The 26,119-nt window shown below is 37.2% G+C and overlaps 1 protein-coding gene across 3 annotated transcripts in view; it reads right to left on the bottom strand.

Annotated features, from left to right (window-relative positions):
* Positions 1-26,119, bottom strand: part of LOC127569467 (target of Nesh-SH3-like) — a 232,237-nt gene that overhangs the window by 43,776 nt on the left and 162,342 nt on the right. For all 3 annotated transcript variants that reach the window (XM_052014150.1, XM_052014151.1, XM_052014152.1), the window contains 3 exons: positions 25,656-25,736; positions 6,258-6,317; positions 1,869-1,937 (listed from right to left, as the gene is read on the bottom strand). In XM_052014150.1, coding sequence (XP_051870110.1) covers positions 1,869-1,937; positions 6,258-6,317; positions 25,656-25,736 — 210 coding nt within the window. The remainder of the gene's footprint in view (positions 1-1,868; positions 1,938-6,257; positions 6,318-25,655; positions 25,737-26,119) is intronic.

Here is a 26,119-nt window from a genome sequence, read left to right as displayed (position 1 = left end):
ACTACATCAGATATCTTATGCTAGTGATTGGAAAAATAAGTATTCTGAAATTCACAGTGCAAATTATGCTCCAGTTCAATTAATTTAATTTGTTTTTCTTAATAATTAACAGTGGATGCATATAAATGAAATCATTCCAGGACTAACAGATTGTACTTTGGAAGAGGTTGAAAAATTGAAGCCCTTTTACCTCAGAGAAGGGAGAAGGTCTCAAAGATTTTCAAAAGGCTAAGAGTTTGAGGGGAAAACAATGACAGATTGGTTCAGATGGTTGCTGAATCAGTAGTAATGGGTACAAGTTGATGATTATCACTGAAAGAATGAGAAAGGAATTAAAAGAATTTTCATGTACCATGGGAGGTTAGAATAGGGAAAACATTATAAGGGAATCACTAAGGGAAAATGCACAACATAATTTTAAAGACCTGGATAAATACTTGAAAAGAAAGAATATAAAAGGATATAGAGAATGAGCAGAGAAACGGGAATGAATGGTCTGGTTGAAGAGCCAGCTCTAGCTTAGCAATAATGGTCCATGTATCTCTTTCTAGGTAGAATATTTTCATGTTTGAACCAATTTTAAGGGTTCAACTCTTATTAGAAATGTTATAAATCTTTTATTCTAGATTTTTTTTGAAAAGACAATGACTTTTAGTTATCAGAATTATTTTAAATGCCACATTTTTGTGAATATTTTCATGTTTTCTGAAGTCCTGCTTGTGGATCAAATGCTACTTGGCATTTATAATTTCAATCATATTATTTGTTCCATTCAAAACAATGTTGCAAACTGAAGATGATATATGCCTTCTCATAAAAATTTATCTTCTTAATATTTTTGATAATATTTTTACAGTCATCATGGTAAAAGTACTTAATTTTCATGCTGGTAATGATAAATAGATCTGTTGATAACAAAATAGTGATGAGGTACCATGCCTCTGCTCTTTGCCCAAATCCTGAACAGCACCATCATGATTTTTTTTTATTTTACACATCAGCCATACTTATGTTTTCTCTAATAAACTTGTCAACTTAGTAATGTGGATAGATTATGGGAACAGCGATGGGAACTTAATTATTTCAAAGAGCTAGTTGACAAAAAGACCCACGCGCTACGAGACTGCCAATACTCTTGGTGTTTAGGTGTTGGTGTGGCAACATGTAGGTCTTTGTCCATGAAATTGCTATCCCTGTTTCAGCACTTTGATCAGAAATTATCTCAGATGATTTCACATGCTGGAAAAAAACATTTTATCTAAATAATGCAAAGAATTGAAAGGCACAGTCCATTGCAGAAACAATAGTATTCCACCCAATTCAAGGTATTATTCAATTTAGGAAACTACTGTAAAGAAACATCTATCAAACCATACATTCACACTTTACAAAATGAATCTGAAGACAGAACTAACATAAACCTATCGCATCTTTATAAACATTACCATATTTCTCAAATATGCTTAAGAACTTCATACACAACAGATTAAAAATCACTGTTGTTGCATAGGCTTACGCGGACAGACAAAGCTGGCATTTTGCACACGTGGTCCCACAAAACAGCGGTGTCAGGAATTACCAGTTTGGTGATGTTTTTTATAAAGGGTGGGAGGTTGAGGCACCAGGAGAACTCCCTGCTCTTCAAGAATAGTACCATGCTGTTTTTATTATCTACTAAGACCACTTTGGATAGCAGACTGGGCAGCAATTTAATAGTGAATTTGACAATGTAACATTCCCTAAGCACTGCACTAAAGTGTCAGCATAGATTATGTTATCAAGTCCTTGGGGTGGGGCTTGAACCCACAACCTTCCGACTCAGAGGCAAGGATGTTCCCAACTGAGCCAAGCTGACAGGAATACTGTACCTCTAAATCTTTCTTGCCCCTGGCCATCAATATTAGATACTGGGGTTGATCTGAAGACAGGCGAACTTTCTGTAATAAATTTAAAAGAAAGCATTTTTATGAGTCTGGAAGTGACTTTCTGGCTTTGTGCACACAGTATCTGAAAGGAAACATTGAAACTACTGTAAAAGAATAGAAATGTCTGGCAACATGCAGCAGGTATGCCAAAAACATAAAGAGAAAAGAAACAACTGCATTTCAGGTGTGTTTGTTTCATCAGAACTTAAAACTAAAAGACAACTACTCCAAGCATTTGAGTAAGGATACACAAAAATATTTCAGTCACAAAGAGGAAATTAATGGGTATAATGTTCAACAAACTGCTTAACAGCAAAATGTTAGATGACATAAGAGATAATTTTATCATATCTTTTCATTGCCTTCATAATATGATCTTTAGTATCACCTAACACTTTTCAGGTCACACAACCAGATCACTAGCTACCAAAGAAATCCTATACAGCAGACGGGGGTCTAAATCAATGTTGAATTTGAAGGAGTGTTTTCCTTACAAAGCAGCACTATCTCAGTGCTACACCAAAGTATTCGTGTGGATTATGTTCTCAAGGCATGGGATGGGACTTTCACATGCAACCTTTCACCATAAAGTTTCTAACACCTTTCTATGCTTTATTTCACCATCAGCTTTTCATTTCTATTTTTTTCCAATCTTCTTAACAGAGTAACTCATCTTTAAGTCTTCAGTTCTGACAAAACATATAGAACAGAAACATTTCCTTATGCTGTCTCTTTATGAAAGTTGATTGGACTGCTGCACATTTCCAACGTCTTCTGTTTTTGCTTCAAATTTCCAGTATCTGCAGTATTTATGGTGACAATTGATCTCAAGAAATCATAGCTGACAGAAGTGTAATATTCAATTGCATTGAAATTAATTATAAATCCAGTTGGCTGAACTGGGTTCCCAGCCAGTTAAGGTACTTTCATAATCTCAGTCCAATGTTTGTAACACACAGGATTCTGTTACAGATAACTGAAGGTGTGAGAATTTAAAATGAATTTTGAGAATTTAAGAGAAGGTGTGAGAATTTAAGAGAAGGTGTGAGAATTTAAGAGAAGGTGTGAGAATTTAAGGAATAAAGAACATTTATTATAAGCCCACCTTAATATCAGAATATTAATAATGCATGCCAGTAAGAGTCCTATCAGTTCTGTCATTATTTTGAGCCATGGAACTATATCCAGAAAAACTGGGGGTTATTCTGCAATGTTAGTACCAATATTAGCATTGTTGAAAACTAATACCAACATAATATTTTGTAACAAAGGAAAATATGAATGAAAGGCATAATCCTTGATTAAATTTTGGGCAAAATGCAGCTTTATTGACAATGCAATAACATATTATAAGCACATACACATGCTGCATAAGCTCCAGATCAGCCACCTTTAATTGAATAAGACGACAAACCGCTCTAATTAAACAATGAATTATTCAACACATTGCCATGAATATCCTTGAACACTAGCAGAGAATTTTGGCATTGTTTGATTTTCAAGCATTTGACTACCATCAGACCATAAGACTATTTTCTCTGTTGCCAATAAGCTTGCCAAAATTGCAAATCATTTCTAATTCATATCAGACTCTCACAGACTCTGTTCCTCTGTGAGACAATGCATGAAGTTCTTATGCAGGCCCATCAAACCCAAGAGAATATGATGATTTCTCTCTTCAAATTTAACTGGACTTTGTATAACAACCTGAATTGATATGGACAATCTACACTTGCAAATATTTTCTTTTTTTCGGCCCCGGCCCTCACATTTTCTTTTCACTTTAATGGTAAACAGGACACATTACTGGTGCTGCCACTGAAGATGTGCTTCCTGATGTTCTGATGTTATAACTGACATTTCACAAGCAATCTCTTCTCATACTTGCAGACATAATTGTCACATCCATTTTCCCAGTCACCAATTCAAACAAAAAACTCAGTGCATGTCTAAAAGTTGAAAACTTATCTATATCATTCTACACTCTCGTTCACTTCTTCATTCATATAAACAACTACAGGAAAATATATTTAAAATGATCATACACCAGGCCCTTAAGGTTAAAATACATGCAATATAATGCAGATTCCAGGCAACCCATGTGGATTTCAAAAAATATTCATCGATTTTCAGCCACATTATGTTTTCCGCATTCAATAGGATGTCAAAGACCTGTATTAGTGATTTGAGAAAGTCAGTTTCTCCATAGAGCTTGCACCATGCACGTCTCCCTTCAGCCAGAAGTTAAACAGGATTGACAGTAGTTAACATAGTTAGTCCCCCAGCAAAGAATAATAAATATATACACAATAAGAAAACACTCTTTGAAATAAATGGTGTAATTGCTTGGATATTAACGTCAGAGGTTCCATTAGTATATTGGCTGATGACACAAAAATTGGCAGTGATGTGGTTAAGGAGGAAAGTTGGCTAAGGCTACAGCAGGATATAGATTGGATGGAAAGTTGGGTGGAGCATTGGCAGATTGAATCTAATCCTCACAAGTGTGAGGTAATGCATTTTGGGAAGTCAAATAAGGGAGGGACATTACAGCAAATGGTAGGGCGCTAAGGAATGTTGATGAACAAAGTGACGTTGGGATTCAAGTTCATAGCTCCCTGAAAGTGGCAACACAGGTAGATAGGGTGATGAAGAAGGCATATGGCTTGCTTTCATAGGTTGGAGTATAATAGTCGGGATGCTGTGTTGGAACTTTATGAAACACTGATTAGACTGCATTTGGAGTATTGTGTGCAGTTCCGGTCACCACACTATACGAAGGATGTGGTTGTGCTGCAGAGAATGCAGGGGAGACTCACCAGTATGTTGCCTGGATTGGAAGGCTTTATCTATGGGGAGAGATTAGATAGGTCTCGTTTGCTTTCCCTGGAGTGAAGGCCTGATGGAGGTGTTTACAGGGCCTTCTCAGGTTACAACAGGGTTCTGTTCCTGTAAAATGTTCGTAACCTTAACGGTTCGCAAGTCGGAAATGTGGCTGTAAACTGAGTTCCCACATGGCAGAAGATGCCTGCAGCCCTGTAAATCCATCCTGCCAGTCTCCCAAACACTCGTCCTTGTGTACGGACTGTACACAAGTTGAGCATTCGTAAGCTGGGGAGGACATTTAAAATTAAAATATACATAGATGGGTAAGACTGTCAAATTTTTTTTCCCATGGTAGAAGTATCAAAAACAAGAGGGCACAGGTTTAAGGTGAGAGGAAGGAGTTTTAAACGGGATTTGAGGGGAAAAGTTTTTTTTTAATATAGAGAATGGTTGATATCTGGAACTCACTGCCAGAGGAGGTGGTGGAGTCAGATATAATCACTATGTTTATGAGACAGTTGGATAGGCACTTAAATAGGCAAGGCATAGAAAGATATGGACTTAGAGCAGGCAGATGGGACCAATGTAGATAGGCAAAAAGATTGGCAAGGACATGGTGGGTCAAAGGGCCTGCTTCTGTGCTGTACACATTAATAGAATCATAGGGTTATACAGAATGGAAACAGGCCCTTCAGCCCAACTACTCCATGCTGACCAAGGGGTCTTCCTGAGCTAGTCCCATTGGTCCATATCCCTCTAAACCTTCCCTATCCATGTACCTCTCCAAATGTCTTTTAAATGTTGTAATGATTTTACTTTGAACTTAATGTTCAGGCTAAATATAGTAGTATTATTTTTGTTTTTGTCTAATGTACACTTAGAAGCCAGATTAAACAGTAATTTTATATAATAGAAAAATAATTTGCTCTGCCAAATGGTAAATAAGCATTAATTTTTGATTTTTTATTGACTAGTTGATTGAATTCACACATTTTACAGTTAAGGCTGCATAAAAACCTCTGCAATTGCTACGGTTTCCTCAGTAAGAAACTGTATGCAACTTTGATAGTGTATAAAATTCAATTCTATTAATATTTTTGAAAGCAGACTATTAGATGATATTTTTCATGTGCATTACTTTTAATTATTTACAATTATTATTAGCAGCAAGTGTTTGAGTTTAAATTAGTCCCAATAGAGATCTGTTGGATATGAATCCATTACACTAGATAACCATCCGTAGACATCTGTCAATCCTGCTACAGTAAAGTTTAAAAGTGGAAAACACAGTCTTTAATGATTGAATATGGCATTCATCAATAATGTACCAACTAAGATATTTAGATTGAATGCAACTGATATTATACTTGATCCAACAGATATCAAATGAGAAAAGACTGCTCAAAACTGCCACCGTTTATTCATTTCCCTGTGATTCTTCTTCTGTGGTAAAGAGTTACTTTTGTGAAAAAAATTAGTTATACGCTTCCATGAATCATTACTTACCTTGAGTACTGCCAGAAATAGCGGAGGGAAACTGAGCAACAGTTGATGGTGTCTCAGGTCCTGCAGAGGACAGTAAAACAAAAACAAAAATGATAACGAGGTTATACCAGTGGAAGCAAAGTCACATTTTGACAAGTTGTTGTTACATATTTGTGCAGTCGAACACCGGAAGGCAAGAGAAAGCTCAAATTATTGATTAGAAAAACATACACAGTCGAAATGTCATACTGCAATATAAAATTTCACATTGTTTTGATTAACCTAAGGCATTCTGAAGATTACATAACACTAACTCTGTGGTGAAACACTAAAGAATTCTTAACAACAGTCAGAATTAAGCTAATTTGGAAAAATCAAAAAGATGGTCCAAATAATCATCTCATGAAGATATCTAATTTCTTTAACCTTCAACTGAACCATTCATTTATGAACTGATTTTCCTTCAAAACTAAGTAATTTAAAGAACATAAGAAACAGGGGTAGTTGTAGACTATTTGGCATCTCATGCCTGCTCCACCATTCAAGAATATTATGGCTGAGCTTTTACCTGCATTTACCTCTTATTCCTTGATTTTCTTAATATCTATAAATCAACTAATATTTGTCTTAAGCAGACTCAGCAACTGAGCCTCTTGGGTAGACAATTCCAAAGATTCACTACCCCCTGGGTGTTCTTTTCCCTTCCGTCCTGCATGGCCAACCTTTTGTTTTGAGACTGGAACCCTCCAGGGCAAACATCTACTCTGTCAAACCCCTTAAGAAATGTATGCTTCATTGAGGTAATATCTAATTCTTCTAAATTCAAGACAGCACAGGCCTACACTGCTAAATCCCTCCTCATACAACAATCCTGGGATCCCAGAAATCAATCAACCTTTGCTGCACTTTCTCTATCACAGGTATATCTTTCCCCGGGTAGGAAGACAATATTCTGCGTGTTGTCTCGCCAAGGTTTTATGTAACTAAGGCTCTCTACTCTTGTACTCAAATTTCCATGCAATGAAGGCCAACAATCCTTCTGTTTTCCTACTTGCTTGCTAAACTAGGCTGTAGATTGTCAGCTACTGGGGATTTATCAGCTTTTAGGTCCATTAATTTGTTTAATCTTTCTAAATTCTTTGAGCTTCTCCTTTGCTCTGGACCCGTCATTCTATACTATTTCCAGGATGTTTTCTGTGTTTGTGAAGACAGACACAAAATAATTGCTTAATTTCCTTATTCCCTAATATAATTTCTCCTGCCTCAGTATATAAGAAACCCACATTAACTTTTGCTAATCTTTTTCTTTACACATATTTATAAAAGCTCTTACAATTTGTTTCTACATTCTGCATTAGCTCCCTTGTCAATTTCTTACTTTTCCTTTGTTGAATTTCCCAATCCTCAGGCCTTTTTGGCAATGTTATACATCTTTTCCTTTGATCTAATACTATCTTTAACTTCCCTTGATAGCCATAGCTAGACCACTTTTCCTGTTGCGTTTTTTTTTTACCTTGGAGGGATATATATTACTTATAAACTATGTATTAATTCTTTAAAATTTAGCCTTTGCTGGCTCACTCTCATATCTTTTAATGTTGCTTTCCAATCTACCACAGCCAACTCATGTGTCATGCCTTTCTAGTTTGCTCTACCCAGATTTAAGACCCTGGTTTCCGATTGAAGTAAATCACTTTCAATCTTTATGTAACATTCTACCACAATATGATTACTGTTCCCTAAAGGCCCCTGAACTACAAGATTTTCAATTAATGTTTATTACACAATACTTTATCGAATATAGCCTGTTCCCTTGCTGATTCTTCAACATACTGATCTAGAAATATCATCTCTTATACACTCTATAATAGTGCAATGCCAACTAATCTTCATGGTAATTTAGCATCTTGGTCATCTTCCAAGCAACTTACAGTGGATTTCAATGGATCCTAAATATACCAATACAAATTTGCTTCATTAATTATGCTGTTAAGGCAGAATACCACAATGCAATCATAGTAGAACATATTTTAGTAAATGCAAGAGAACCCCAATTGTGGTGCACATTTTAGTTTAAAGAATGCATAGCAATGTCATCAGGCATCTAGATGGAGGAAACAATAGTGTACCTTATAACATTCTGGAATTTAGAAATAAACTATTGAGGAGGAGGGTGAATAAGAAAGGGTGAATTTGAGTGAATTCAAGCAAAGAGAGAAAATCAGAGGCTGAAATATTGGATTGAGACAGAGGAAGAGAGAAAAAAAACAAAGGAAAAGCAGAGAAAAATATAGTTTATAATATAACATTTATTAAATCTCAAACAATGGGTTGAAGGATTGATTGAATAGTTTAAATAGTTCTATTTCTGGATCAGAGAGATGCATTGACATTTAATCAATGTGATCGCAGCAGTAGTTAAAACTTTTAATCACCAGTTCTTCCGTTTTGTGGCAAGTTTAGTAAGCAGCTAATATGCAAATGCAGCATGTTTTTAAAAATAATGGTGAAGAAATGGACAAAATACTGTGCAAACTAAAGGCAAAATGAAGTAAATTAACCAATTTTCTGGAGACTTACAACCTTGCCACACTTCAAAATCCCCTGAATTTGCTGACCTATTATTACAACATGCCATTATTTTCTCATTGTTTTCGCCAATTATGTGTACTTACAAATGAAAAAATGATGAATAATTGTATCTTTCTTAAAAGTATCCTTATGATATCTGCTGGAAAATTATACAAAATCTATTTATAAGTTATTATGGTTGGCTTGATTCAATGCTGAAATATTGTATATTCCATGCTAGGCAAAGAAAAAGCATATTATTAAGTAGAATTTTCCACCACATTAAATATGGTGGTTTATGGCCCAAACTGGTATTCTGAATGTGTAATATTAGAAAATTAAATTAATATTAATCACTGAAGTATTCTGATGATTCATATTATCCTGAAAATAATCCCCAGTACCAATTTAAATTTAGAAGTAGCAAAACATTTTCCAGTGTTTTTACCCCCAGCAACAGATTGTTATTCAGAGACAAGATATGAATCAGAAGAAAACTAAGACAGGGGAAAACAGGAACTTATGCCAGTTTTACTACTGTCAGGAGCACTGGATTAAAAAACTTGGGTTCCTTTACATCAAATCACCTACCTTCCCAATTGCCCAATATTTTCATTTATGTCAAAGAGGAGAATGTCACTGGAGTCAACTCTATGCTTTGCTCTGTATCTCTTTAACTTTATGCAGAAATCCTTTCGGCTTCAGTTTTCAGGCCCAATTTTTTTAACATTTCTATTTCTATAGGTAAAACTTTCTTGGTATTCTTTTACATCATTTAGTGCTCACGGCAGACTTCCAGATTTCACAACAGCATATTAAGCCTAAACAAATCCACTTTTATCTCTTCCACTTGAGCTAAAGTGTACAATTTTCTAGGTGGTGGAATATCAATGGTTGCCTGCTGATTCATCATGTTTGAGATTAAGTGCTGAGAATTAATTGCAAATAGAATGAGTTTCTTGTAACTTGTTACATGCTCCCCTGGTAATTACATCTAGTGAAGGGGCAATCCAAGTTGATTAAGCCCAGGGAGTACTGGCAGTCCACTTATTTTTCTTTGTTTTTTTTTATGTTTATCTTTACATAGTTCATCCATTTACAAAGAACTAAAATTATAAATGTCTGCAAGAGGCATTGAACTTTTATGCTATAGCGATTTACCACAGATTACGGGTGTGGTATAGCTCATGATTTTTGCAAGAAATAATATGTTGTGGTCTTCAAAGATAAAATACTAAATGAAATTTGGCAGGTTATTTTAACTATAATTTACAATACAGGACTCAAAGTGATTGATATAATCTAATATTTGCTGTTTTTTAAATATTAAAGGCATAGTAACAGAAAGGGAACATAGGTAAACATGTCAAATAGTTGTTCAGCTGTGGTAAAAACAAAATAGATGGCCCATACATATGATTCTTTGCCCAGACAATTATTCTTGAATTATTTATCAAAGGATACCCATTTCTACCTCTTTATCATTATTTGATTCTTCTTTGGATCACCCTCCCAGCCACTGAAACAGTCATCCTAAATTTCATTTCCTCTCAGTTCAACTTTTCTGATACTCTCCTTACTAAAACCTTATCCTACATAAAATGCATCTCATTTAAAACTCCATGGTTCACACCCTACCTCACAGTCATTCTCACTCTGGCCTCTCTTACCCAATATATTGAATTAAAAACATTAGTAGCTACTTAACAATTAATTTATCCTACTTTCCCTCTCCCACTATCATCCCTGCTTAGCTGTGTTTATTTTTGATGTTCTTACTTTCTAGCTACCTTTGAAACTCTTGTCACTTTCCTTTATAGTAGAGATTTCAGCATTTTGTGGAAATGCAGCACTAATTCATTGTGGAAATGCAGCATACCAGCAGCAATAGAAACACACTGAGTCAGGTATAAGTGTTAGAAACTATGTTACTAATAACTACTTGTAATAATAAGTAAAAATGTTAGATATTAAACATTAACCCCAAAAACTAAACTCGAAGTGTGTGTGTGGCAAATTCCCAAACTCCAAGTCCAGGAATAGTTCTCAAAGTTCAGTTCAGTAAGTCATAAGGTGAAACATGAGCAAAGGCTTTTGCAAAACCACCGCTGACTGAAGAGAAAATGTATAGAGATAATAGAGAGAAATTATGAAATCCAAATGTTCCACGATGGAACCCATATGACACCTCAATCACTGATGATCTCCATTACTTTGTTCCGAAGTATCTGCCACCCCAAAAGGCATTCGAGATGTGGCCGTCCACAGAAATACCTGTTTCCTTCTACAGGTTAACAACAAAGTGGACTCCACTGGATTGCTCCAAAAATCCATACATGGATTGTAGTGACAGACACAGTTATTGTTCTTCATCCATCAATACAGAGATCAGCAGTCAGTATCTCTCTCTCCCTCTCTCTCTTTTCTCACTCCCAGGAAACTGATCTAACTCTTCCTCCCCAAACCCCTCCAACTGGTTGAGAAGTCACATCAGAAATCATTGGTTTAATCTCAGGAAACTCTGCTAGCTCAATCACCTCAAACACCTCCAACTCCAAATAATAGTCAACTATCATTTTATGAATAACTGCTTTTTTCATAGATCGCTTTACTGCTTTAAGGTTTAGCTTTGTAGCAATTGTCCACAACTTTGTAGCAATTCTCCACAACTCTTCCTTTGTCGCCACCTTCAATCCCTCAGAGGTTGGTGACTCCAAAAATGAATCCATTGCTGCTGGTCTCCACACACATAAACCAATCAAAAAGAAATTTATCAGGCCGACTAACAATCAGTCGTCCAATAAGCCCCAATTTGTTCAAACCCAGACCTCTTGTACCAGTCTTGAGTTCAATTCCAGACCACCCTCGTCAATCTTGGGATCAATCCCAGACGAGCCCCCAGTTAAATGTATTAAATGTTCTGCGATTTCTATGAATCAGATGCCATTCAACTGCCTTTAAATATTACCATCAAGCTTCCATCTCCTTTAGCCAGAAGCAAACTGTCCTGTTATTTTTAAAAAATACCAGATATTACATGATCCATAAAGTGAGATCCATCGTCATTTAGAACTTGTTTACTTTACATCCATCTAAGAAATCTGGATCAGAAATTATTGCCTGGGCATGTTAGTTCCTGTGTGTAACTTGAGGACCAGAGAGCTTGGAGAAAAGCAAGGCGGAGCAAACTTAAGGACACAAGGGAAGTCTGGATACATCAGACATTCATTTCTGCAATGCATACCTTCAGTACTTTCAACACGAACAATTTGATGTTGGCAGGATGATTATTTTAATAGAATTGCATCTGCCAAATATTGTTTTGTGTCTACATAAAGGATTGGAAACCTAAAACCTGAGCAGCAGTCTGAACTCGGTCCTACTATAACATAACCAATGGCCATAGGAATTTGTATGGTTTGGCTTTAGGTGTGATGAAGTAATGGAAGGAGTGGCAGGTTTTCAGCGAGTAATGGAAAAGCTAGCTGACTCTAAATTAGTGAGTTGATTTATTTGACTCTATGTTATTCAAACCAACGAAATCACATTCTCAGTAACAGTAAAATTAATACATTATTATGTCAAACATAGAGTTCAGTATATCTATGCAAGGGGCAAAACTAACCCTAAAGAAATTTCCTTTCTTATTGATTACACATAGAACTATATAAAAAATGGCACTGATATAAGAGTAATGATTCTTAATAGTTTAGTATAAATAAAATAAAGCAACAGAACACATGGATTTTCATTTACAATTATTTCAAATTCTGGGTGACTTTTGTGCTTGTTCACCTCTAGAAATGGAAGTCTGCCACTTTTAGCAACAGGATTTATATTAAGTACTCCAGCTATAGTACAAGCAGTATAAAGTTCTGTCCATATTGTCTTAACAGCTAGCTTTAGAAGAACATTCCACAAAATTCTTTTTTATTTTGTATTTCTTATACTAGTTAATTTTATAGCATCTTCAATAATGGATTGCTTTGTTCAGTAGACCTCTGCCTAACCGATACAGTTGTACAGTTTGAACTGAAAGCAGTCACCATCCATTTGTGAGGTTCAGGATTTCAAAGGGTCTTGTTCACAATGCAGGTATTCATAGATTCTCTTGTCTTCTGAAACAATCTGAATAGTTTCCTCCAAATTCTACTTTAAGCCTTCCTCTCTGCCCAGTCTTTCAATTACCCAGCTACTATAGCTATTTAACATCCCTAAAAGAGTGAAAGTGAACACATGAAAAGCTCTTCATTGTACAGAAGTAATGAAACTACTGACAGCGAGACAAAGGGCAACTTAAAATTTTAATAGCCAACTTCAGTAAATTACTGTCTGATCCTGAGACAGATCAGGGCCAGAGTGATCTCAGACAACTGCAGCAAGGGTGGAACAAGATAAGGGAGAGTAAGGGAGGTGGCCATAGGGTTGACTATATTCCTTGATCTTACACAGCATTACCTCCTTCATTCAAAAGCCCCACCAAACAATGCCTTCCCAAAGGGGGAAGGGAACTTTGTTCATATCTTGATTGGATAAACCTTGACTGTCAATCAGCCATTCATCCAGAGCTCTTAATTCTGTTCCTCCCCCAACTGATACGTAAAATTATTTTTACTGACGCCATCCAATGAGTTCCCTCTGAGCAGTGGCCTACAGATTAATACAAAATGCCAGGAACATTCTGGAGGGATAGCAAGCTACTAAATACGTACAATTAAGATAATTATTTAGCAAAATTCCAATTCAGAGTATAACCATAAAATACCCTCGAGCAGATACATAATTTGTTTTTATTGCAGAAGAGCTTCAGAGAGTAGGTATTTTCAATTTCTGCCATTGAATACTTCAGTACATAGGAGGTATCATAAATCCATGTAATAATTCATAAACAATTCTTTTAAATTCTCTGTTGGGCTAAAGATATAAATAGTAATGACTGGATTACAGCCCAAAGTGAATGTAAATTAAGCTGATGTAGATTTAACTAGACTCATGTACCATCCAAAAAAATACACATTAAGCAGTAATGTGGTTGTGCTCCTAGAGACTTGCACAGATCAATAACTGCACTGTCAAACCTTGAAATATTTTCAAAAGACAATATTTGTTGAAGCAGATCAGCCAGAGGATGTTTGGCAGAAGACTGGTAGCCATCAATAAACAGTGTGGGATTGTTGGGTATAATAGGACTTGGCTGAGGAGTTTGATTTGTTTAATGACTTATTGTATTGAAAAGGAAAACACAGAGGAGGGTAAAGATCAATCAATACAAAACAATCAAGAATAAGTGGTTCCAAAAACAGTATAGGCCATAGGAACATGTGAATGGTTATTGTGGCAGGTAGTCAAGGACCCTGTAAAATTTCTCTTATAAACATGATCCAGAATCTCATGTATTCTGTTGCTTCCTGAGAACAGTCATGGAGAAGACAGATGCTTATGGAAGTAGGACACTGATTGTTTCTGTACCAGGACAATGATCCTGCAGTTCCCAGGGGCTTTGTTCTAAACCCAACTTTCTTCAGCTGACATTGCCTTTGAAGTATCCCCATACATTTGCTGCCTCAGCCTAGGTGATAAGGTTGGGCATTTGCGAGTGCTGTTATAGGGTCTCACACCTGAAACGTTAACTGCTTCTCTCTCCACAGATGTTGCTTGACTTGCTGAGAGTTTCTTGCATTTTCTGTTGCTATCTTCAGGTCCTTCATTAGTAATTTTCCCTCATCATAAAGTTCACTGATGATTGCAGTGCTTAAGACTGACACATCGTAGTGCCAAGCAATGATCATGCTCAACCAGAAAAAGCCTAAAGAACCTTAAGAGTCTAACAGTATCAACGTTCTGGGATCACTATTGACCAGAAACTTCAATGTTCCAATCACACAAATGCTTACCCAACTGGAGTTGGTCAAAAGTAGCAACAAGTTGCTCACCTTGTGACTCTTCTAGATTACATAGAAGTCAAAAATTAGGAGTGTGATGGAAGACTTAACACATGCTTGATTCGTTACAATTTAACAACATTCAAGCAACATGATAATATCAATCACATGCAGACCTCTTGATTGGAACTCCACCTCCCTCCAAAACTGGCATATTGTAGTGTGAACCATCTATAAAAAAAGCTATAGATTGACCCACCAAGGCTTCTTCATCAGCACTCCCAAATCCTTTCATGCTCAATCTAACTGGGGAATGGAAGCATCTTCACCACATAGACTTCAATGATTCAAGTACTGTTACGGACTCGGTGAAAGTCCCTTTAAGATAGAGAGAGAGAGAGAGTGTGTGTGTGTGTGTGTGTGTGTGTGTGTGTGTGTGTGTGTGTGTGTGTGTGTGTGTGTGTGTGTGTGTGTGTGTGTGTGTGTGTGTGTGTGTGTGTGCGCGGTGCTTACGTCAATAGAAGATAAAGGACGTAATGACGTTGTTGAAGAGGTCAGTAAAGTCGAAGGGAGAGAGAGAGAGAAAAGGGAGAGAGACACCAGCCTGCTAGTTTCTCTATCGATGGATGAGAAACAACAACTGTGTCTGCCATTGAAATCCATGTATGGAAATTGGAAGTAATCCGGTGGAGTTCACTTTGTCGCTGACCTGTAGAAGGAAACAGGTATTTGTGTGGATGACCACGATTCGGATGCTTTTCGGGGTGAGGAAGTCACTACCGAGTCAACACTGAGGTGTCGTTTGGGTTCCATCGTGGAACATTTGGACTTCGTAATTACTCTCTCGATATGTTTCTCTACATCTACGTCTTATCTTCAGACAACGGTGGTTGTTGAAGAAGCCTTTGCTCATGTTTCACCTTATGGCTTGCGGATCTGAACTTTAAGAACCATTCCTGGACTTGGAGTTTGGGACTTTGCCATACACACACATGAAGAGTTTAGTTTTGGGGTTAATGTTCAATGTTTAACATTTTTGAATTCTAACATACTAACATTTTTACTTTTATTTTTCGTATTATCATAAGTAGTGATTAATAAAATAGTTTTTAACACTGAATCATGACTCAGTGTGTTTCTTTTGTTGCTGGTTCATAACAGTACATAAATTTTCCAAAATAGCTAGAATGGATAACTGTTGCCAATATTGCCAATGACACTCATATACACCCAAGAACTAACTCAAAAAAAAAAGAAATTCTTAAGGATGTAAGTTTTTAATTTTCCCAATTTATTCAAATTCAATATTTTATTAACAAACTTATATAATCTAGCATACTCATTACTGTCCTTGGGAACCTATTTAAGCTTTTAAAGTTATAAATGTTGTTGAACAGTAGGGCTGCAACTGAAATGCTTGTTCACATCGATCAAAATTGGTTCATATCCTATCTTAAATTAACTTTTATTTATATTAATTTGATTTCCCAACAAAAATATCCCAAAGTTGTGCGTTAAGTGCAGGATTATCAATTCATTAATTTCAAAGGTTGTTAAAGAAGATTAAGGAGAATCCAAAGAGATTTTATGTGTATTAAGGGAAGAAGAGTAATTAGGGAGAGAATATGGCCCCTCAAAGACCAAAGTGGACATCTCTGCGTGGAGCCGCAGGAGATGACTATTTCTCCTCTGTTTGTACTGTGGAGAAAGACATGAAGACTTCGGACCTTGAGATAGTTAATGAGGAGGTTTTGGGGATAGTCTGTATTACAGCAGAGGAGATATTGGATGTTTTAAAATGAATGAAGGTAGACAAATCTCCAGGGCCTGATCAGGTATATGCAAGAACACTGTGGGAAGCTAGAGAAGAAATTGCAGGAGCCCTGGCTGAGATATATGCATCATCGTTAGCAACAGGTGAAGTGCTGGTAGACTGGAGGGTGGCTAATGTTGTGCCTTTATTTAGAAAGGGTGCAAAGAAAAATCTGGGAACTATAGACAGTAAGCCTAACATCTGTGGTTGGTAAGTTACTTGGGGGGGATTCTGCGGGATAAGATATACAAGTATTTACAAAGACAGTCAGTAATTAGTGCATGGGAGACAATGTCTCATGAATTTAATTGACTTATTTTGAAGAAGTAACCAAGAAGGTTGATCAGGACAGGGTGGTACATGTGGTTTATATGGACTTCAGTAAGTCCTTTGATAAAGTTCCACGTGGTAGGCTGCTATGGAAAGTTAGATTGCATGGGATCCAGGAATAGCTGGCTAATTGGATTCAGAATTGGCTTGATGGTAGGAAGCAGAGGGTGATGGTGGAAGGTTGTTTTTCAGACTGGAGGCCCGTGACTAGTGGTGTTCCCCAGGCCCATTGTTATTTGTCATCTTAATCAATGATTTGGATGAGAATGTACAATTCATGATTAGCAAGTTTGCAGATGACACTAAGATAGGTGGTGGTGTTGACAGCAAAGATGGTTACAGGATTTACAGAGGGATCTTCGTCAGCTGGGTAATTGGGCTGAGGAATGGCAAATGGAATTTAATTCGGCTAAGTGTGAGGTGTTGCATTTTGGTAGGGCAAATGAGGGCAGGACTTTCACAGTGAATGGTAGGGCTCTGGGGAGTGTTGAACTTTTAGGTACCTCTGTTCAATTCCTTGAAAGTGATGTTGCAGGTAGACAGGGATGGGGGGAGGGGTGCAAAGAAGGCTTTTGGCATGCTGGCCTTCATCAGTCAGGGCATTGAGTATAGAAGTTGGGATGTTACATTGCAGTTGTAATAACACATTAGTGAGGCCACATTTGGAATACTGTATTCAGTTTTGGTCAGCCTGCTCTAGGAAGGATGCCATTAAGCTGGAAAGAGTGTAGAGGAGCTTTACAAGGATGATGCCGGGCTCGAGGGACTGAGTTTATGGAGAGAGGTTGAGTAAGTTGGGACTTTTTTCATTGGAGCGTAGGAGAATGATGGGTGATCTTAAAGAGGTGTATAAAATTATCAGGGACATAGATAGGGTGAACTTGCACAGTCTTTTTTCCCAGGGTTGGGGAATTAAGAACTAGAGGGCATAAGCTTAAGGTAAGAGGGGAGAGATTTAATGAGAACCTGAGAGGCAACTTCTTAAGCCAGAGAGTGGTCAGTATATGGAATGAGCTGCCAGAGGAAATGGTTGAGACAGGTACATTAACAACATTTAAAAGGTACTTGGACAGGTACATGGATAGGAAAGGTTTAGAGGGATAAGGGCCAAATGCAAGTAAATGGGACTAGCTTAGATAGGAATCTTGGTCAGCATAGACCAGATGGGCCAAAGGGCCTGTTTCCGTGCTGTATGACTCTATGACTCTTAATTAAACAACTGCACTTTGGAACAACTTCCTTCAATTCAGTTGGGCATCTACTTTTAGATTCACACCCAAGCAGCAGAGAACTTCATTCAAAATATTAGGCTGCATATGCAAATAGGAAGAATCCAAGTATACAATCAGACTTTCACACATCCATTTGTTGTTTGCTCTCAGACATTAGAGTAAAAACTGAAAACAGATGTTGTGCGTAATTTAAGCAATGGCCCCACCTCTGACTTCTAATCCTCTACAGAATTCATTGGCTTATGTATCAAACATACTGGTTTAATAGAGGTGGTGTCTTTTCTGAATGTCAGATAAAGGTTATTAGTCTTTGGGCGAACTCTCCACTCTACAGCAGAGAGCAGGATTGAGTGTTCATTGAAAAACAGGGTGGGGGCATTATCCTAGCATTGTCAGTTTAGAAAACAATTCCATAACCAGTTCTAGCTTGTTTGGTTTTGTGACTCACACCCAAGTGTAACAGGATACAACTCAACAAATAAAACATATTGTCTGTTTCAAGCTGAATTTAATGTTTGATTAATGGTTCCTCTGTGGAAAATTACTGTATTTCATTATAGCAAAACAAAACATTTTTCTGCTTTGTACTAAAATTGAGGCTATCTGCATTTCAGGTTACAGAGAATAACTGTGGTTTACCTTTCTCCAAGACATGCTCAAATAAAACTTCAAGGGTACCAATTGCATCCACATTAATGACAAATCAGATACACTGCTTTATAAAGACAGGACTTCTACACAGAACAATATACTGCACTGTAATTCCTGTCAACATGTAGCAATGTGATAGTACTGCACTGTCCTTGGGAAAGCTGTGTCAAACCAGGGTTATCCTTTTAGGGTGATAATCTTTACTTTCCTTCGGCTTTTTGGAGTGATAGTCTCACTAATCAGATGTCAATTGCTATTCCTGAGGAAATATTATTTGTTTAAAATGAACTGTCCTGTTTCAGCAGCAAGAGCAGTTTTTCCGGCCTCTTAATCTTAATGTCCTACATTGGAGCAATTTGTAAAAGCCAGGATTCTTCACCATTTACCATGAACATAGCTGACTGTATGTTCATGTATGGGTCTTTCTTCCAAGATACATTTTAAACTTATCTAACAAGAATCTATAGTTTATTCTTGACAATTTCAATTGATTCAAGCTGTGCAGCCATTCAGGGGAACAACTTCCAATTATCAACCATCCTTTTCGTAAAAAAAAATGCTTCCCGGTTTCACCCCAATTTTAATCTCAAGCTATCCCCACTAGTTCTAGGCTCAGCCACTAGAGAAAATATTTTCTGCCATTTGAGCTGCGACTACCACCACATCACTTATTCTGGGTCCAAGCTCAGGCTCAGATTTATTTCCACTTTAAGAGTTCCCTAAAACTGCAGGTATTACCCAACATGCAGGATATTTATTTATTCACAAAAGGAGCAGAGGAATTAAATAACAAGTGGGTAATATTTAATGGGTTAGATCCATGTATGCTGAACTGCAGATTTACAACTGGGGTTAGTATAGTCCTTGTCCCATAATGTGTATTTTATCCAAATACTTGAGTGCCAAAGCAATCAGGATAATATAGTGGCCAGAGATTACATCACTGATTATTGTTCAAGGAGAATGGGATTTTTGGAATGCACTCTGCAGTTAAGACTGCCATCTGCCCAGATATCCTCAACTTTACTCTTAATGCAATAACACACACTTTCAAATCAAAAATACAAAGCTGAAATATCAGTGAATGAAGAATAATAAATGATGAAAATAATTCTTCCATCTAACTTATTTCTGTGATTTGTTGCCAATTATGACATTTGGAAATCCAGAATGGCTCATTTCAGATGATGAATGTTAGGTTCAGAACAGCAGGGAGATAGAATAGATGTTTGTGCTATTTGAATTTTTATTTCCGCCACTGAAAATGATAATGTAATCCAGAAGCAGTGCTCAGACACAGATACCACCTGAGCTGATGTGCTTCCAAGCATGATTCTCTTTTTAATCCTCAAGTCTGGATTTTTGGCACAATTGCAGGCTTAAGCATGGCAGAGTAGGACTTCTTCCGATTCACCTAACTCAGTGACTACATATTTTAGTGTCAGCTTGAATATCCAGCTTAAGTTTCTAACTATGTCAATGTCTCTGGTTAAGAACTTAATAAACTTTATGGCAGGAAATAGTGTGTTGCTGCGGGATTTAAATCTCTGCTGCAATTTCGTTTCATTGACTTCAATGGAACTAAATTTTTAGAATCTATATGTTATGATATTGCAAAGTTAGCACAAGGCAATGAGTTTCTACTCCTCTTTGGATGTCTTCTCCTAAGGGCAGTATATAGGTGAAAAAAAGGAGTGAGCCAAAGCTAAATCATTGAAGGACATCAGAGATAATGATGTAGGCATGGGATGAAAATACTCTGGTTATGACTGAGTGGTAGGATGGGACCAAGCCAGGGAAGTCCCTGTTGGCCAGACAAATGAGTATGGTTTGGTTAGTAATCAAATGCAGAAATGAAATGATATTGCACCATATGCAGTCATAGAGAATGTCATCTTCATTAGGGTCATTTCATTGTTTTGGCTGGTGTAAAAAAAACTGGAAGCCATACCACAAAGCGAGAGTAGGTCATTAATGGAAACAAGGCATGAAAGCCGGAGAAAAATGAATGGCTGAGCAGGCTGCCAACTGTGGCATTACTGCGGAAAATCTTGGCCTGAATGACAAAAATTAGCAAGTTGGGGGAGTGTTGAAAGGGAGAGGTCAATTGTGTGGAAAACAAGGAAATAAAGACAAATAATGATGTCTGTTATCAATAAGCAAAGGAAAGATAAGGTCAAATGACATAGAAGGTGCTGTTGAAGAAATTTTGCTACATCCTATAGATAAACACAGCGGACCAGACCCAATATGTTGGTGGTAATTTTTTTTTGACTGGTGAATGAGGGTAATGATCAAGGGGACTGCTTTGTGCTGTTAGCTTGAACTCTCTGTTGTTTATGCATTTACACCCATTCAGGCTAATGTATAGAATCATTGAATGGTTACGCACAGGCGGCAGTCATTCAGTCATTGTGTCTGTGCAGGCTCTCCACCAGAGCAACTTACTAGTTCAACACTCGGTCCTCTCTCCATGGCTTTGCAAATTTTTCTTCACCATACATTTATCCAATTCCCTCTTAAAGGCTCACAATGGAATCTGCCTCTATCATATCTGCAGACAGTGCATTCCAGATTCCATGATGCACATAAAAGATATTCTCCATGTCACACTTAATTCTCTCACTCTTTATTTTAAACCCATGAACTCTCATCCTCAACCCCTCCACTAAAGAGAACAGCCTTCCACATTTCACACTGTCCACAGTCTTCATTATTTTAAATAGTTCCATCAAATCTCCCCTCAGCCTTCACTTCTCCACAGAAAATGATCAGCTGCTCTAATCTCTCATCTCAGGAACCATGATCGTAAGTCTTTTCTGGACCCTGTCTAGTGCACTCTCAATCTTCCAATAATGTGGTGACAAAAATTGAACACAATGCTTCAGTTGAGGCCAGACCAATGTTTTATAAAGATTCAACATAACTTTCCTGCTTTTATAGTTTATGCCTTTAATTAGAAAACCCAAACTGTCTGCTTTATTAACCGCTTTCACAACTGTCACTTTCAATGATTTGTGCACACATAATCATAGGTTCCTCTGCTTCTGCACCCTTTTACAAATAGTATTCTTTATTCCATATGGTTTCTCCTCATTCTTCCTATCAAAATGATTTCACTCACATTTCCCTGCATTACACTTCATCTGTAATATGTCTGCCCATTCCACCAGCCAGTTTATATCCTGCTGTAATCTATCACTATCCTCCTCAAAGTTCATAAGACTGCCACGTTTTGCATCATCTACAATCTCAAAGTTGTGGCTTGCATCCCGAATTCTTGGATGGATGGATGGATGGATGGATGGATGGATGGATGGATGGATATAGAGATGGATGGATATAGAGATGGATGGATATAGAGATGGATGGATATAGAGATGGATGGATATAGAGATGGATGGATATAGAGATGGATGGATATAGAGATGGATGGATATAGAGATGGATGGATATAGAGATGGATGGATATAGAGATGGATGGATATAGAGATGGATGGATATAGAGATGGATGGATATAGAGATAGATAGATATAGAGATAGATAGATATAGAGATAGATAGATATAGAGATAGATAGATATAGAGATAGATAGATATAGAGATAGATAGATATAGAGATAGATAGATATAGAGATAGATAGATATAGAGATAGATAGATATAGAGATATATATATATATAAAAAAGTGGCCTCATTGCTGATCCCTGGGGATTGCTAGTACTCACCTTCCCCCTGTCTGGAACAATAACCATTCACCATGACCTTCTATGTTTGTTACTTAGCTAATTTCATATTCCACACTATCAATATTTCAATGACAGGTGGTTATACTTTGCTCATCAAAAAATTCTATCAAATTGGTTAAACATGACATACAGGCTTTCCTTAATTAATCAATTTTCCTCCAGGTGACTATTAACCCTACCTTGGATCTATTTTTCTAAACATTTTCCCACCATCAGGGTTAAATTGACTGGTCTACAGCTGCTGGCTTACTCCCTTTTTAGAACAGGGCAGTAACATTTCTTACTCTCCAGTCCTCTGGCATCACTTCGTAATCAAAGTACACTGAAAAATTATGGTCAGTACACCACTGATTTCTTCCTGTACTTCCCTCAAAATACAATCCAAAGTGCTTCAGCATATGTTGGCATATATGTTTCAGAGAATTTATGAGTGAACATTCATACTCACTCTCTCCAAAGTCAGCTTTTTAGTCTCTAGTGTACTTATTAGACATTCTTCAAGGACATCTGTGGTCTCCACCACTTGAAGTCAACTGTCTTCCACCATCCAAGTTGTAATTAAAGGAATACTGCATTGGCAGCACATGGATGGACACACAATGGAAATTACCCCGAGGGGCAAGTTTTTCCACACAGAGGGTGGGGGTTATACAGAAGAAGCTGGTAGAGGAAGTGGTAGAGGCAGATACAATTACAGTATCTAAAAGGCATTTGCATAGGTACTTAGATAACAGGAGTAGAGGTATGTGGGCCTAAAGCAGGCAAACAGGATTAGCATAGATAGGCTTCACAGATGACAAGGATGAGTTGGGCCAAAGGGCCCATTTCTATGCTGTACAACTCTATGACTCTCCATTACTCTCTATAATTAGTTGCTTTTTGTATTTAGTATCACGATTTCATTTATAGTTTTGATTTTGAATATTTTATGATGACTTTTACTTCTGCATTGTGATACAGTTTTCATTTGTAACAAAGCAATGTAACAACTGGGACTCTTAATAAATGGAGAACTAGGGTTGCAAATATAGGAATCAACTTGTAAAACTTGTACATGGACAGCCAGAGTAGAAAGGGTCTGTTTATCTCATGGCCTCCTTTTTTACTTTGTCATCTTCCTCATTCTCCTTGGCTACTTGCAAGCAAGGTCTGTCTTTTAGTGATGGAGAGATCGTACAGCAAGCAGTAAAGAACCGTGGATCTTGATATTCATTTTTGCTGATACTCTGGGATTACCCCAGAACAGTGCAGACAATCAACATGTTTCAACGTGACAAGAGTCTAATAAATAACCGTTTGATTGTGAACGAGGCTTTCACTTTAGGTTTGCTGTCCACATCTGCGAGGGTTGTTCATTGGAGTCATCACTCATTTTCAAAATTTTCACCCTTAACACCCAAAAGTGGTCCTTTGGTTTGCGGTGGTGTCTAACATGCAGCTGATACTGCTATTGCAGACTGCTGCAGGTTGAAAGAGACATAATGCTGCCATGGAATTCAGCACTGATGCTCAAGATTACCCCTTTTCTGTCTATGGTACAGTATTCAGTACTCACAAAATAATAACATGCAATAATGGCAATCTACACCATGAAAAAGTCAGTTGTTCATTTCATCTGTTGGTTTCTGGCAGGAGTGAATAAAATGCAGTCCTCTTTCCTAGTCTAGGAAGCTGCCTACAGTAACCTTACTCACAAACTGAGTTCTCAGGTGACAAAAGATGTCTGCAGCCCCAGAGTAAATCCATTCCACCAGTCTCCCAAATGCTCGTTCATATGTATGGGTAGTACATAAGTGAGATGCTGTGAACATCACCAGATCCATTCAGCAAAAGGTCACACAATAAAACTTAATGTTTCCAATTGCCTCCTCAACACTGGTAATGTAATTCATGCCCTTCTCTGAAGTTGCAGTTATGGTTATAGCAGATGGCATATTTTATTGAGGATGTCCCTATAGAGGTCAAGACATGACAAAAATTGTCACACATTGAAGTTTTGGGAAGATAATTGCTCCCGAACAGCTGTTAAATATAAGACATCTCCCTTCTTCTTCAAGTAGTTTACCTTGTTCTCATTTCCCTCTGGTTATTTTCCCAATAATGCCATATTGCAAATATTACTAATACAGCCAAATCCGACAACAACTGGTTTTTGCAGACTAATCACCTTCAGTATCTGCCAAGGTACTCCCTTACCATTTCTGTAACTGAAAGAACTGTAGAATGTGTTAAATAATTGTAGAAGTGCAGCAACAGCTACGTACAGGTCCTCCCCAGGTCACGGCAGGGTTCAGTTCCTATGAACTGTTCATAGCTTGAACAGTTTGCAAGTCAGAAATGCAACCACAAACTGAGTTCCCAGGTGGCAAAAGATGTCTGCAGCCCCAGAGTAAATCCATTCCACCAGTCTCCCAAATGCTCGTTTATATGTATGGGTAGTACATAAGTCAGGTGTTCGTAAGCTCAGGAGGACCTGTAATCAACAAGCAGCTGCCCTCAGGCTGGGCTTATCCTTGGAGTAGCCCTGGTACAAGAGTCTTTCTTGCTGTTGACTCTGTGTTCTGATGTGGTGCTTGAGAAAGGGTACCAATGGAGAAGACAGCTCCAAAATGATAATATAGCATCAAATCATCATTGCATATTTTATCTACTCTACGTGCTTTTGGTGGGCTTTCCGTGTACACTGGCTAATAATCAATTCATCAAATGGTGTTACTGACATCACAAACGTATGTACTTCATGCACTGCAAGCACAACTTTGATACCAAAATAACATGCATCACCAGAGCAAAAGGCACTACTGATCCAAATTTATTTTATCATCCTCCATAATGGAATATATTACAAAGCAAAATTAATTCATTGAAATCAACTAATTTAATCATAGTTAAAAAACTGTATTCCTTAAAAATTGAGCACTATTCCATTTCTATAATTGTAGAACATTTCGAACGGAATGTTCTTTTTCATGTCAATGAAGGAATTAATGATTCTGCCTACTGCTTTCAAATCTAAATACATTTGCTTTCAGCAATAATGCTTTTACATTTTTAGAAAAAGTGTCCTGAACTTAAAAAGAGGTGATAAGTTAAAAATCTTCTCCTAACTCAACAACTGCAGAGATGAACAATTCTAAAGGAGTTACAATCATGTATGGCATAAACTCTATTGCTTGTAATGTGATCATTACCTGTGTGGTCCTGCTTGGCATCAATTTTGTGCATTGGATTTGAGGTGATGATGGAAGAACTATCTGATGGAGGATCAGATTCTGCAAGAGATAACAAATGAAGAGAAAAAGCTGGCATATAACTTCATCACGGTCCAAAAGTAGGTCAAAATGCGAGCTGGGAACAAGTTCTAATTTGGAAATCCATGAATTGTGTACGTTCAACAGCAAAACCTTAAGATACCGCAATGTATTTTTTTTAACCAAGGAAGTTTATACGTTCTTTCTGATTATACACAAGGCAAGATGCAAGCAATGCATTTCATATACTCATTGATGTGAACATCATTTGGAATATTAGCTTGATGAAACAGTAGTTTGAGTTGCACAAAACATGCAAAACATTGTCCATACATTCGGACCAGCAAAATACTTAAAATGAAATAAATGAACATAATTAACTATTTGATATAATGAGCAAAAGC

Source organism: Pristis pectinata, chromosome 4 (genome assembly GCF_009764475.1).
Source record: "Pristis pectinata isolate sPriPec2 chromosome 4, sPriPec2.1.pri, whole genome shotgun sequence".
NCBI classification, from domain to species: Eukaryota; Metazoa; Chordata; class Chondrichthyes; order Rhinopristiformes; family Pristidae; genus Pristis; species Pristis pectinata.
Note: the sequence above shows the minus strand (reverse complement) of the source record. Positions and strands in the feature narration are given on the sequence as shown.